Source organism: Dipodomys spectabilis, unplaced genomic scaffold (genome assembly GCF_019054845.1).
Source record: "Dipodomys spectabilis isolate Male_0828 unplaced genomic scaffold, ASM1905484v1 ptg000054l, whole genome shotgun sequence".
NCBI classification, from domain to species: domain Eukaryota; kingdom Metazoa; phylum Chordata; class Mammalia; order Rodentia; family Heteromyidae; genus Dipodomys; species Dipodomys spectabilis.
This window is the reverse complement of record NW_024870731.1, coordinates 27545006-27560684: the sequence shown is the minus strand read 5'-3', so window position 1 is coordinate 27560684 and position 15679 is coordinate 27545006. Positions and strand designations below refer to the sequence as shown.

The following is a 15679-nucleotide window of genomic DNA, read 5'->3' as shown; positions in this document are numbered from 1 at the left end:
GCTTAAACTTAACCGAATCTAAACTTGCCTTGGTTTATATTGATCACAGTTGAGTTTTGTGGCAGGTGAATGCAATTGTCAACAGTTTTGCACAGTCATGCTTGTGTGACCAAGTGGATGGACCTGGGGTTGGAATACCTTGTATTTACTTTGACAGGATTTCAAGGGAAGCCAGTCTTCTCTGGGCTACAGGTTGAGTCTGATAGTTGAGTACCTTCTGATCAAATTGTGCTTGTACTTTAAGCCATACTTTGATTGGAACAGAGTCAGCCTGTCACTTAAGGGGACTAGTGATGCAAATTTCGTTAGTGTGAAGTGTGCAACACCACACCACGGTCTTGTGTTTGTTGGAGGGAAATCACTTGATGTAGGGCATGCTGAGCAAAGACTTTGAAGAACTGGGATTTGATTTCATTATTTTTGAAAAGGTGTGATTGATAGAGCTGGAGATTGTGTGTTGGTTTATTCCCCAAGTTGGAGGCAGAGAAGTCCTGGCTGTTTGTAGATTGGCTGCCTCGTGTCACTGACCTGGTTGGTGCCTGGGTTTGGTGTGACCCCTGGGCTATAGTTCCTGTTGGAATGTGAAGATGACCTGTAAGTTGAGTTGCTCATCTCTTCCCTAGTACAGAGAGAGCTTGTGGAGTATCTAGAGAAACATGTTATTTTTCTTAGGCTTCTGCCTTTAGGTAGATTCCAACACAAATAACTGATTTAGTGATACTGTAAATCATGGTGATTTGCTTTTAAAATTTGGGCTCATCCCATAGCAGTCATAATTTCATTCTGCTCTAGCAAATATAATTTACTGCTAGGACCATCTTTTTAGGACAGATCCTTTGGACTAAATGACCTGGGACTGAAAAGTATTCAGGGGGAGAGAGGGTGAAGGCGTATTGTTTTGCAGCCAGTTTTCTTTAATTTTCTTTTTCTTTTTTTGTCTTGGGGCTTGAACTCAGGGCCTAGGCACTATCCCTGAGCTTTTCTGCTCAAGGCTAGCACTCTACTACTTTGAACTACCTCTCTACTTCTAGTTTTCTAGTGGTTAGTTGTAGATAATACTCTCACAGATTTTCCTGACGTGACTGGCTTCAAACTGTGATCTTTAGCTCTCAGCCTCCTAAGTAGTTAAAATTACAGGTGTGAGCCACCAGCATCTGGCCAGTTTTCCTTTTTTTTTTAAATTATAAAGTGATGTACAGAGGGGTTACAATTACTTAAGTCAGGTCATGAATACATTTCTTTTTGAACAGTGTCACCCCCTTCCTCATTTTCTCCCATTTTCCCCCCCACCCCCCAAGTTGTATAGTTCATTTTAGTTTTCCTTTTGAATTAGTAAAGTTTTGATATAGTTAAGGATGGAGGTCATATGAGTCATCTGATACTTTGCGCTTACAATTTTAGTGAGAAGGAAGTTCTGTGAGCAGTCTGTTTAAAATAGTGGTTGCTAAAAGAATCTACTAAGTCAGACCTTGATTTCCCATCCTGCTGGCCATTTCAGACACAGGAGCAGAGAACGTGACACTGACCCCCCTCCTGCCAGGCGCCCCCCCCCCCCCCCCCCCCCGCCAAGTGGAGAAAACCATGAAGGATGGTCTTTTCATGTTTAGAATGTTTCATGACGTCTAAGTTTTGTAGAATGAAAAACTTGGCTTTTTGGCTTCAGCTAAGTGTTTCGCAACACAGACGTTTAAAAGCCCCATGGAAAAATGGGCAGCATGAGAGCCCACGTTGATAAGTTAGCTAATAAAGTCGACAACTTAACTGTTGGCCAGGCAGCTGGCCTTTCAAAACAGTGCATATTCTTTAACTTTAGCTAGAGAAACTCGCTTGCTTCCCTGTAATGATAGTGGATGTGTTCTTCAGAATGGGAGCAAACACATTCGCTTGATTCAATAGCAGCTTTTTACTCCCTGGATTTGAAGGAATCTTCATTTTGAACTTTGATGGGTAGCTTGGAAAAGTTAGCCCTAGAAAATGTTTGAAGGAAGCTGGTATTTATCTTGTTCAGTACAGAGTACTGTGGTAAATGCAAGGAAACACTGATTTTCATACATAATTTTATAGACTGTGGATTCTTTGGCTTTGTATGGGTTCAAAGGAATGACATAGACGTTTGTAAGTAGTGGCTGTGATTTCCATTGAGAAATGAGTACACACATAAGTAATAAATGCTGATAGGTGATTCAGAGCATCCCCTTGAAACTTGCTTCTCAGCAAGGTTCTTTCTAAAACATGACAGCTCCAACCTGGGAAGCTTGTTACATCATTAAAGTTTTTTTGTATACAAGTGGGGGAGAAATAAACCATTTTCATATCCTTCTTCTCCTTTAGGGAGGACACAAATAGATTATGTATTATATATTGTTCCTTTATGACCCAGAATCATATTTGCCTAAAATTGCCCTCCTAACCACTTACTTTGTCTTTTTTTTTTTGGTCGGTTGTGAGGCTTGAACTCTGGGCCTGGGCACTGTCCCTCAGCTCTTCAGCTCAAGTCTAGTGCTCTACCACTTGAGCCAAAGTGCCACTTCCAATTTTATGAGTGGTTCATTGGCGATAAGAATCTCACAGACTTTTCCTGCCTGGGCTGGCTTTGAACTGGGATTCTAGATCTCAGCTTCCTCGGTAGCTAGGATTACAGGCGTGAGCCACCAGCACCCGGCTACCACTTACTTTAAAAACAAGAGCAAAAACTTCTGATCTTTGTACGTCCCAGAAGGGACGTACCACCAAATTTTGTGGTATTTTTTTTCGGTGGGGGAAGTGCTTAAAATTTTTTGTCAGCTCTTGAAGTCAGGGCTGAGGCTCTGTATGTGAGCTTTTTTGCTCAAGGCTCTTACTCTACCACTCAAGCCACAGCTCCATTTCTGCCTTTTTGGTAGTTAATTTGAAATGAGTCTCTAGGACTTTCCTTCCTTGGGCTGGCTTTGAACTGTGATCCTCAGATCTTAGCCTCCCAAGTAACTAGGATTATAGGCATAAGTCACCAGTGCCCTGCTCAAAATTTATATTTTAATCTTTTGGCATACATTTTTATAACATGAGACTTATGTATGAATAGTTTCATTGATTGCATTATTTGATGTGATCTGTCATAATTGAAGGCCAAAGGGCACAAAATTTCTCTGTCATTTGCTGCTGGTTCTAGGAAACTCTTGGAAGACATGCATTTAACTACTCAGATGGAGAGAAGGAATTTCTGTTTTGATGTTTTGATCTGTGAGACTTTTCTACCTGGGCTGGCTTTGAACTGTGATCCTCAGATCTCAGCCTCCTAAATAGCTAGGATTATAGGCATGAGCCATCAGTGCCCACTATTTTCCTTTATAAACAGAGTAGACTACTGTTTGGTATGTGCACAGAACATATAAATCATTGACTATTTAGAGAATCAGTTAAAGGAAATTGATTATAGCACCACTTATGGGTGGTGCTTGTACCAAAGTTTACGCACCAAATTCTGGGTCATGATATATGCTATCAAAGAAGTATTCATAGGGCTTGGTAGTTTGCATTTTTCTGTGAATACCAAAACCAGATTTTGAAGCTACATTATATTTTTGAGAAACATACTACATTGTACCTTAGTGTTTCTACAGAAAGCTAATTGGTTGAAAATACATATGTGTTGGGGCAGAAAGGTAGGGATTAGGAAAGGAAAAGTTTATCCCTGATCATAGAGAGGTGTCTATGGACTGTCCAAAGCACTTGAAGAACAAAGATTCTGAATTTCTTTATTTGATTCATGAATCTTTTTTTCTGAGCCTCCTCAACCCTTGCTACCTGTCCCTTTGGCCTGAGTTTGATTTTGCTACTCCAGAGGCAAAAGTCTCCATTTCTTGCTTCAGGAGAACATGGTTTTCATTTAGGAGAATCCACTTCTTTCCTTTCTCCCAGGAGAAAGTGGCATTTGAGTGTAACGTGAGAGGTGAGGTGCTCTCTTGGGTCAGGTGGGTGCTCGTCCTCACAGTGCAGTTTTTTGAGGCCTTCAGGGCCACCCTTGGAGGAAGGGCCATTGGACTCCTTCATTTTGCAGAATAGTGATGTGGGATGCAGTGGGGAGGGGGTGCTATTGTACAAGCAAGTGAGTTTGTAAGGTCTTACAGAGCTTAAGGTTCCGGAAGGGTGAATTGTATTTCCTTTGTGGAGAGCAGAGTAGGGAATAGGAAGTAGAGGTAGAGGGCCTTGAGTGGCCAGATTTCTGACATCAAATCTCTTATAGGTACTCTGTAACAGCAATTCATTTATTAGACCTCTCCACTCCTTGCCATCTTGCTTAGTGTCCTCTCTTTACTCACTAGCAGTTCTCTGCTGGCCCCTAGTTGAGTTTGGCAACTGCAGTGTGAATAACACTTATGTTCAAAATGTATCCAGAACTGGGAAGATTGGTTGTGATAGAAAAGGTTATCAGAAAATGTAAAACCTCAGCTAAGCCCAGAAGAAGAAGAAAAAAGAATATTTCTGAGGAAGAGTTCAGGCAACTAAATAAGGCCAAAAAAGTAAAATAAGACATGGAGCATATGAAATATGCCTCTCCTACATGAAAACCATGTTCTCCGGAAGCAAGAAATGGAGACTTTTAAAGTGCTTGCTAAAGGTAGTAGCCCATTGTTCAGACATGCCTACCTAGTGATGTTTGCTTTCAAGAGAAGCTGAAAATCAGTATTTACTGGTGAAAACTTTAGTGTTTTTGCAAACACTTCTTGCTTAAACAAAAAGCACAAGTTTTCCTGCAGCCCAGCTTTGGCAATTTCTGCTCTACCCCTGTGTGATACTTGCCATATCAGTCTTTGGCTGTGTTACCTACCTGGCCAATAAAAGTTATAAACTCCTTTAGGTCACAGATTAGGTTTTATCCTAATTTATATCAGAATGTATCACAGTACACTGTAGACAAATGCTCATATATTTGTTGACTTTTGTTCTTAGGGTGCTAGAGAGAAAAAGGTGTAGCCTATATAAATTAACCACAGGACAGGTTAGGAACTGTTAGGGTAGATAAATGAATGGAGGACCTCAGGAATGATTGAGTGCTCTCACTCAGTTCATGTCTTAGTTACAGATAAATTGACTTGATGGAATAAAGGTAGCGGTGTCTTCAGGTCCTTAATGACCAATATGTATCATCTGTGAAAGGTGGTCTGAGATTGCAGTAATCATGACTCATTATTGACTTTCTGAAATATAATTGTTCAGGGAATTTATGACAGTGTGGCTTTCTTGAGAGAATGAGTCTTCTCCAAGTTAAAATCCTTAGAGGAGCCAGTAACAATACCAGAAAAATGATGCTAGTTTCATTTATAATTTCATCTTTTCCCACCCAGTACTTTGAATCCTGGACCTAGTGTATACTAGGCAAGCTCTCTACCCAGTCCCTTCATCATTCTGAATATATGCCTTTAATGTGTATCTCAGGCTGTTGTTGGTTTTGATTAATGAGGGAAGCATTGTAACAGAAAAAATAAGAACATCTAATGGTCTGGATTAAAAAAAAAAAATTTTTTTTTTGGGTCTGGTCATGGGGCCTGAACCTCTGGGCCTGGGTGCTGTCCCTCAGCTCTTCAGCTCAAGGCTAGCGCTCTACCACTTGAGCCACAGCGCCACTTCCGGCTTTTTTCTTACGTGGTGCTAAGGAATCGAACCCAGGGCCTCGAGCATGTAAGGCAAGTGCTCTACCACTGAGCCACCTTCCCAGCCCTAAAAAATGTTTCTTATTTTCATAAAATCTTACAGTGTGAGTCTATGGAACATAATGTATTTTTATTAGGACTTGATGTGTACTACATGTAGTAAAAGTACAGCAGAAACAATCTTAAATATTTGTTTAAGGGATGGTTGGATGCCTGTTACTCATGCCTATAATATTAGCAACTTGGGAGGCTGAGATCTGAGGATCATGGTTCATAACCACCACATGCAGGAAAGTCTGTGAGACTCTTATTATCTCCAATTAACCTCCCAAAAGCCAGAAGTGGAGCTGTGGCTCAAGGTAGAGTCCTAGTGTTGAGCCAGAAAGCCCAGGCCCTGAGTTCAAGCTTCAGTATTGGCATCCACACAAAGAAAGTTTAAGAGATTAAATAACTTTAGCAGGTCATATAGTCTTCCTCACTCGCACCCCTGGAAATCTTAAAGAACCAATACCTTTTTCCCAGTTGATTGGGGGGGGGGGTGGTGGGGGGTGGTGTGTGTGTGTGTGTGTGTGTGTGTGTGTGTGTGTGTGTGTGTGTGTGTGTGTGTGAAATCTTGAAGAACCAATACCTTTTTCCCAGTTGATTGGGGCGGGGGGGGGGTGGTGTCCCCTGAACTCTGGGCCTGGGCACTGTCCTTCAGCTCAAAGCTAAAGCTCTACCATTTGAACCACAGTGTCACTTCCAGCCTTTTCTGCTTATGTGGTGCTGAGGAATCGAACCAAGGGCCTCATGCATGCAAGGCAAGCACTCTACCAATGAGCCACCTTCCCAGCCAGGTGTTTTCCTTTTGAATGCTTGTCAAAGAGAGCAAGTTCTAAGGCTGAGGAAGAGATGTGTACAGGCTGAATGTACAGGTATATAGCGTAGCCATGGGCATCCACTTGTGCTACAATATTGAGTCATCTTTTTCCAGCATTATCATTCAGTTTAGCAAACATCTTAAAGCTTAAACTATGCAAGTGTTGTGTTGTTCAGGAGTCCGACCAGCCAGAGTTGAATAATGGGAAATAGACTAGCCTGGAAGCCAAACTGCATAGGAAACCTTCGTTTCTTAGGTAATGAATGCTCGTCACCAATTTGGGACCGATTTCTTCCAGTGTGAGTTATCATCCTGGTGATGTTGAAAACAGACAGATCTGTGTATTTTGTTTCCTTTCACAGCGAGCTTTCTCCTGAAGAGGCAATAGTCTATGGGCTATGTTTTAGGGGACGAAGTACAAATAAGTACATTGTCTAACAAAGCAGGGTTATTTCCTCCCCACAGCTTTCTCAAAAGTATATGGAACTTTTTGTCCTTCAATTTCCAAGAAGTCAATGAATTATTGTTTGCAAGCTTTGAAAGAAGATTTGCCAGGTTTGTAATATGTGGTTCAGGCTGTAATCCAGGAAGGTGCTGGTCAGATTATGTAAATACCAATTAAGCCTATAGAATTACCCTCAGAGGGCAGTTTCATTAGGACCATCTTCCTAAGGATTTGAGCTTTCAAAGGCCCTTTCTCCTGTTGAGATGGTTAAGGACCATATGCTTAAAGAACTTGTATTAAAACCTGTGCACATCCTTCCTACATTTTCAACAAAGCTCTTGAATTACTAGGAAACTAAGATTTATTTTTATTTTAGTTATTTTTTTAAACCCAGGGTTTTCTGAATGCTCGGCAAGCCTTCTACGCAACAAATCCTATTTCATTATTAGTATTTTCTTTGTGATGTTGGGATTGACCTCATACATACTGCACAAAGGCTATGCCTTTGACTTTTGTGATTTATTGTTAGAATCTAAGTTTCTTCTTTAGGTGCCATTTCACTTGAGATGTTTATGGAATACCTAGAGGTGCAGAAGTATTTGTTGATAACTTTAGGTTTCGACCCAGTTCAGTAGATTTCAGTGATGATGCCATGCCTTATCTAGAATGCAGTAGTCGCATGTGCCTGCCTGATGCTTGAAATGTGGCTGAGTGCGACCAATGAATCTGAAGTTTTATGAGGTATTAAGTATTTTAAATAGAAATAACCAAACAGCTGATAGCTAGGTTTAGATACTGGTGGCTAGTTCTCAGCTATTGAAAGACTTTTGAGCTCTCTAAAATCTGTGGGCTCAGAGTAGGAGGGGCCCTTGTCAGGAAACATGCTCAGTGGGCAGGAGTTGTCCTGCCTGGCTAAACAGTTTGTTTTTCAGACACGCCTGGATAAAACTTGAGCTGTTCTTCTCCACCATGCCTCTTGTGTGTTCTGCAATTGGTGGGCCGCACGGTCTTCTTTCAGCAGATTAGCTGAAAGAATATCTATGGCTGGGCACAATTGTTGGAAGATCTGCGCACCCTTTGTGCAAGAACAGGGAAAATTTGTGTTATGACAATGGCTGACAAAATGTTTAATGAAAGCTGCAATTGGCAGGAACTAAATTCCCGGAGGTTTCTTTCCTTCTTGAGCTTTTGCTACTGAAAGGTGCAGAAATGCTTCTGACAGCATCTGTCCTGCTGACAGATGAATTGTTTTGACAGGAGAATCTGAAACCTTCCACCAAACACCCATTCAGATGTCAGGCTTGGGAAGGGGCGATTGCGTTCCTCAGAATAAGTGAAATGCTTTAGATGTGCATGTGTGTCAGCTGCCACCTGGAGGAAGGGATTCACTAAAAATGTTCATTCACTTTAACCCTTTGACTGTTCTTAGGATCTGAGATAAGAATCATATGTCTGCTCATGTCTTAGGCTGAGTTTTTTTCCGTGTCCAGAAATAAACATCAGCAAGCATTGTAGTCAAACAATTAAAACCCCAAAATATTTATTTATTTTTTTAATTTGGAAAAACCCCTCACCACTGTGTATAGTAGTATATTTGCTGTAATAGGGACTACATTTATTCACAAGTAGCCAAAGGTAAAACAACAACAACAACAAAAACCTAATGTCATGACCACAAATGAATAGCTACACAAAATGTGATAGGTTCATACAAAGGACTATTATTTAGCTAGCAAAAGAAAAAAAAAAATCTCTGATAGTAATACTACAGGAGTACCAAGAGAGAAATAGGATGGTGGTTTGCCCTAGCTAGAACAGATAGAGTGAAGAGCTTGTATTCAGTGGATATAGAGTTTGAGTGTTGAGAAAATTCTTAATATGGGTGGCTGGTTGCATAGTGATGTTACTATATGGAATGTTACCCTTAAAAAATGTTCAGCTGGGGGCTGGGAATGTGGCTCAGGGGTAGAGTGCTTGCCTTGCATGCGTGAGGCCCTGGGTTCGATTCCTCAGCACCACATAAGCAAAAAGAAAAAAAGCCAGAAGTGGCGCTGTGGCTCAAGTGGTAGAGTGCTAGCCTTGAGCTGAAGAGCTGAGAGTCAGCACCCAGGCCGAGTTCAGGCCCCACAACCAGACCCCCCCCCCCCCAAAAGAAAAAGAAAAACAAATGTTCAGCCTGGTGAGTCATATGTTATATATTTTTTGCCACAATAAACCATGACACTAGGAGTAGGTGGCTACTTTTAGCTTCTCAAGAGGATGCAATCTGAGGATTTTGAAAGTTCATTGAGTCTCTTATCTCCAATTAAATCACCAAAAATCCGGAAGTAGTGGTGTGGCTTAAGTAGTAAACCACTAGCCTTGAGCACAAAAGCTCAGGGACATCATTTAGGCCTTGAGTTCAAGCTCCAGGACTGGCATCAAAACAAAACAAACGATGAGGCTGAGGATTCTGTCTCCCTGAGACTTGAACTCAGGGTCTGGGTGCTGTCCCTGAACCTTTTTTTTTTTTTTTTGGTCATAGGGCTTGAACTCTGGGCCTGGGGTGCAGTCCTTGAACTCTTTAGCTCAAGGCCAACACTCTACCATTTGGGCCCCAGCGCCACTTCTGGTTTTCAGGTGGTTAATTGGAGATGAGTCTCACGAACTTTTCCTGCCAAGCCTGGCTTTGAACTGGAACCCTCAGAGCTCAGCTTCCTGAGTAGCTAGAATTACAGGTGTGAGCCACCGGTGCCTGGTCTGTCTCCCTGAAGTGGAAAACAGTGTGAGAAAGTATAGGTGAGAATTTTATATTTTTCTCATCATCCTGAGGAGGTACTTAAAACTCAGCAGCTTGTTCTGAGTTTCAGGACCACTTACTTCCCAAACGTAAGAACTGGGGCAGCTGTGTCCAGAGGCAGAGACTGTTCTAAGGGTTGTAAGCTTCAGTGCTCTCCTCTTTGTTTTGCCCCTAGGTGCTCTGGAGAGAAGATCTTCCTTTCTAGGCAGTCCCCTGACACTTGTGTGTTGATCCATGGCTTTTCTAGTTCATTGAAACTTAAAAGAGTTACCACATCCAGGCTGACCCAGTGAGAGCCAACATTTCCGCTTAAAAGTGTTCATCGCTGTGGCTACTTGCTGGCACCTCACTGTTGAGTTCTGATGTTCCTTGGCTTCTAGATAATACTAATGTAGGAACACAGAGCTTAGGCAGCTTTTCTGAAATTTGGATGTATGTTGTCTGTCCTTTCAGGGAAAGACAAACCAGTGATGTATGGCTTCAGATTTTTTTTAATTCTAAGTTGATAAAGAATGTGGACAATTGTGGGGAGAGGTGGGGAGTGATTTCACTTCAGATGGTTCAGAACAGAGCCTTTGTTGCAGAAGGCCCTGTAAGCTCCAGCTCCATCCTAACCATGTGTGTATTTGCAGACAGGAGTTGGTCCTCAGGCCAGATAGGGCCTGCAGAGTTTGGTTTGGACCATCCTCTTGTTCTTTTCCCCCTTTTCCTTTCCCCTTTCAGCTTTTCCCTTTCCCCTTACCTCTTTTTTGTTTCCCCTTTCCTTTTTTATTTTTTTTTTAAATTAAGAATTTAAAAGAGGGCTGGGAATGTGGCATGGTGGTAGAATGCTTGTCTAGCATGCATGAAGCCATGGGTTTGATTCCTTAGTACCACATAAACAGAAAAAGCCAGAAGTGGTGCTGTGGTTCAGAGTGTTAGAGTGCTTAGCCTTGAACAAGAAGAAGCGTAGGGTCAGTGCCCAGGCCCCTGAGTTCAAGCCCCAGGACTGTCCTCCCCTCCCCCCCAAAAAAGATTTCCCCAAAGAATTCAGATTTTACCAAGGAACAAAGGCCCCTTTAGAAGGTGGAAGAAGGGGGCAGTTTCCCATATTGACCTTATTCTTCTATTTGCCTGACCTGCTTGCCCCTCTAGCTTCTTGCCTTTGCAGTTTCTAAGTCTTTCTCTAAGATGCCTTTCACTCTTGTTACCTGTGATATGATCCTTTACAGCCTTATGAGCTCTCAGTGTCTTTGCCCCCAGAAATGATATACTTCAGCCTATTAAAAATGAAACTCATTCTATTCCTTTTTTGGGTTGTAGTGAATTCTCTGTTGGACTTTTTTTTTTTTTTTTTTCAGGTTTAATACATTGATTTCTACCTATCCATTCATAAATGCCCCCAGGCAAGCTCATAGTTGACTTCCATATGTGGTTTAAAAATTACCACCTTTAATCTTTACAGTAACTTAATCTCTGGGCAAATTGTTTTTAATTCAGTCCGTGCCACAAATGCAGATGGACTATTAGTTTCAAGTGCAGTTTGACTTTTATTTAGATGAATGTCTTCTAGTTTACAGTGAAATGGCTATCAGCTCTAGGTTAGTATTGATTGAAATGTCTCTGGAGTAAGTTTAACAGATAGTTGCCACAAATGTGACTCTTTATGTGACTCAGACTTCAAACTCATGATTAGTAGTACTGGTAATTGTCAGTAATGTCAATGGAATGAATAGCTGAGATGAAACACGTTCTTCTCTTGTACACGCTCAGGGCTCAGAAGACTGGTGGCAGGAAACAGAATGGCAGCTCAGAGAGGGCTCATTTGGATCACCTCTAGTGGCTTCTGTTCTGAAAGATGAATTTGGCCTGGGTTGAGGTGATGGGCAGAGGACCACAGATGGCCCAATGACTCACTACCAGCTTGCTCTTTGTATGCCTCCAAGTCTATGGCTGGGTGTTGAAGGGGGAGAAAGGTTTAATTCTGAACAAGAGAGATAGATGCTATCCTATCATCTGGAAACAGCTGTTCATAAGTTTTTTCCTGACTGGTTGCAACTAGCATGAATTTAAAATGGGTTCCTTTCTCCTGGATGACTATCATTCCCAATATCCATTGACTGTAGGAATACCGTGTTCACAAATAGCCTTATGGCTCCGAATCTGGAAGTACATGTTTTCTAGTCAAACTTCTGACAGTGCATCTGAGCCAACTTTTAGTCTTAAGTTCTTGTTTATTCCAGGCTCTCTCAATCTCAGGCTACAACTGAAATTCAGAACTGAATATTGCTCTGCCATGGGGAATGACAGGGTATTGTAGGATGTTTAATGGTGTTCAGCCACCAGTACCACTTCTTCCACTATAGGCTTGATGTCTAAAGATGTTAGTAGACATTGCCAAAGGTCCAGCAGAGGGACAGAATTATCCCAAGTTGAGAACCACTAGCTTAGAAAATGATGAGCCAACATCTCCTTTCTTTCTTACTACTTTCTCTTCTGGACAAAACAAAACTGCTCAAAAGAGCCTTGGATTTCTAGGGTACAAACCACACAAACCAGGGCACTTTAATGTACATAAAGGACTGATTGGTCTTTGAATTTTTTTTTTTTTTGTTAAGTTACCAGGTAGTAAAATGGTATCGATTAAAATTCATTTGAATTTAGCCAACCTCAAGTGTTTTGAATTTTCACAGTCTCATTTTGAGCACCTTGCTTGTGAATACAAGTAGAGAGGAGAGATAAATTTGAAAAATCTTACTGTTAATGCTACTTAAAGTAATGAAGGAGATGGGAAATTATGAGGGATAGGGTTGGCTATTTATTTACTTATTTATTTATCTGTGGGAAGATGACAAGATTTCTTAATCCAGGGTGTAATGTCAATTAATACATTGCTTTTCTTTCCCTTTGTCAGAAACCTGAGTCACAATAAACTCTCTGAGATCGACCCTGCTGTTTTTGAGAACTTGCCGAATCTACAGGAAGTGTAAGTACTTTTCCCAAATGATTGGATAGTGGATGGAGAGCTCCTTTCATTTTGCAGCATTCTTCCTCTGCTAGAAGGGCAGTCTTAAGTTTGTGAGAAGAAACATTTACATATGTACCATTGATGGTAAATAATACTGCAATAGTACAGACTTATCTATGATTTTGGTCACTTGTGATAATGTGAACATATTAAATAGAAAATTGTAAGAATAAAAATTTCATGTGTTTAAATGATACATACTGTGAGCCATGCGATGAAATCTTACTCTGTTTTGTCCATGTCATGAATCATCCTTTTGCCCAACACATCCATACTGTATATGCTACCTGCCAGTTAGCTAAGTAGTAGCCATCTCAGTTATCTATTACTATGATATTGCAGTGCTGTGTTCAAGTAACTCCTATTTTACCTGATTATGCCCCCAATGCATGAGGGTGATGGTGCTAGCAATTTGGATGTGGCAAAGAGAATCTGTGAAGGTCTTTTTTGTTGTTGTTTAAAGCAAGAGGTGAAAATACAGTAAGGTATTTTGAGAGAATTCTCATTCATACTGTAAATCTTAATACAGTATGTTATTACAAGTATTAAAATTTTCATTCATTGTTGCTGTTCATCTGTTATTATACCTGGTTTTGTAAATTAAACTTTGTCACTGGTATGTATATATAGGGTTTAGTACTGTGTGGTTTCAGCATCCATTGGGGGGGGGGGGAATCTTAGCATGTAACCCCATTGAGAAAGGGGGACACTTTATACCTCCCCTTTTCTGCAGCCCTTCTCTTCCTCTTAGGCAGTCTGTTGGGCATGTTATAATCCAGTAGACTTCATTACTGGAAATCACAGCCAAGTGCGTGTGGGGAAGAGTGCTCTCACCTTTTGGGAGACTTGCTGGACTAGTTAGGGCAACGCACCTTGGCCTGGTCCTTACGCACAGTGTCCAGGGAGATGGAGCAGCCCACTGAGCAGTGATCCTTGGTGTCAGGTCACCTCTTCTGCTTCCCAGGAGTCAGATAGAGAAGTGTGGACAGCAGGGACTCACCTTTCCCCCTTTATCTCTCAACAGAGCTGAGCATTGCAGGTGTTAGAGCATCTGGCTTGCTGCCTTGCAGAATCCTTTAATTCAGGACCTCTTTTGTTCCTCTGGTGGTCCTGGGGTTTGAACTCAGGGCCTTGTGTTTGCTAAGCAGGCATTCTTCAACTAGGGACATGAATCGTGTCTCCCAGCTCTGTTTTGTGTTATATATTTTCCCACATAGGATCTCATGTTTTTGCCTGGGGACAGTCTTGGACTACCATCTTTCTAGCTAGGCCTCATTCATAGCTGGAATCAGAAGAGTACACTACCACACTAGGTCCTCTTTTTGCCTTTTGATGTAAAAAATTCTGCTTTTGCTGTGGATTTTAGGATCATCAGGAATTTTAGCCCCATAGAGACTTTATAGAGGCCTTCATAGGTCATATGGACATACATACTATAAGGAAAAAAGAAATTGCAACTATGGCAATGTCTAGAGACTAATGAAATCATTAGTATTCTTATCCAAGCATATCCATTGTGAATACTTGGTGAGAAATATATACCTGTGTCCTCATATAATTTTAGAATCAAACTGGGTCTCAAAGCTATTTTGGGGGGGGGTGGGTAAGGGAGGTTTTAGACAGGGTCTTGTTTATGTACCCTGGGCTGGCCTCACAGTTAGAATCTTCCTGCCTCAGCTATTTTTTTTTTTTTTTGGGTTGGTTGTGGGGCTTGAACTCTGGGCCTGGGCACCGTCCTTGTGCTCTTCAGCTCAAGGTGAGTGCTCTACCACTTGAGCCACAGCACCATTCCTGTTTTCTAGTGGTTTATTAGAGATAAGAATCTCACAGAGTTTCCTGCCCAGGCTGGCTTTGAACCATGATCCTATCTCAGCTTCCTGAGTAGCTAGGATTACAGGTGTGAGCTACCTGTGCTTGGCCCTGCCTCAGCTCAGCTTGAGTGTTGGAATTACGAGCTTGTACCACTCTGCCTGGCGCCTTGCATGCTCTCTCTCTCTCCTCTCTCCTCTCTCCCTCTCCTCTCTCCTCTCTCCTCTCTCCTCTCTCCCTCTCCTTCACTCCCTCCCTCACTGTCTTTTTCCCTCTCCTTCTCCTTCCTCCCCCTCCCCCTCTCCCTATCACCTCTCTCCCCTCTCTTGCTTCCCCCATATATATATATGCATATATGCATATGCATGTATATAAATTAGTGTTCTTACCTTCTCATTGTTAAATTTAAAATACTTATATAAATCAAAATTTTGTAATGCCTTATTTTAATATTTATATGTACACATGGATTTCTATAAATCATTCACCCAGTACTGCTATTAGATTTTTTTATTAGAGATAATTAGGTAAGCTCTTTTTAGATTTTAGTTATAACTGGTAAAAAATCTTTAGTTGTTACTCCTTGATTCTATTATTGATAGCTTATTCTAAAGAAAATGTACTTTTATTGACTGGTACAATTTACAAAATATGTGCGTTTCCTACCCCCATCTCCAGATTTTCCAAATTGGCATTTATAATTTCTGTGTCTGTTAAAAAACTGTTCAGATTTCTAAAGTTAGAGGACCATCAAACTTGGAAGGGTCCTGGGAAATTCTTTGTCCAGAGCCCTCATTTTCCCATAAGGTCAATAAGCCAGAGCCAGAAGGAAGTTGTAAGAGGAGGCTGTGTTGGACCTCAATAACAAATACCACAGGCTGGGTGGCTCTAGCAACAGAAATTTATTTCTCATAGTTCTGGAGGCTGGAAGTCCAACTCTAAGGTGCCTGGAGGGTGGGTTTCTTCTGGAGGCTTCTCTTTGGTTTGGCAGATGGCTGGCTGCCTCTTGCAGTACCCTCATGTGGCCTTTGGTGTTTCTTGTGTCCTAATTTCCTTTGATAAAGACACGATTCATATTGGTTTAGGGCCAGTCCACGTGACCTCACATAACCTTAATCACCTCTTTGTGATGCTGAGGATCCAATCCAGG

At 41.5% G+C, this 15679-nt stretch overlaps 1 protein-coding gene across 1 annotated transcript in view; it reads left to right on the top strand.

Annotated features, from left to right (window-relative positions):
* Window positions 1–15679, top strand: part of Lrig1 (leucine rich repeats and immunoglobulin like domains 1) — a 106680-nt gene that overhangs the window by 28279 nt on the left and 62722 nt on the right. Inside the window, exon 2 of the mRNA XM_042679772.1 lies at window positions 12607–12678. Within this exon, the coding sequence (XP_042535706.1) occupies window positions 12607–12678 (72 nt within the window). The remainder of the gene's footprint in view (window positions 1–12606; window positions 12679–15679) is intronic.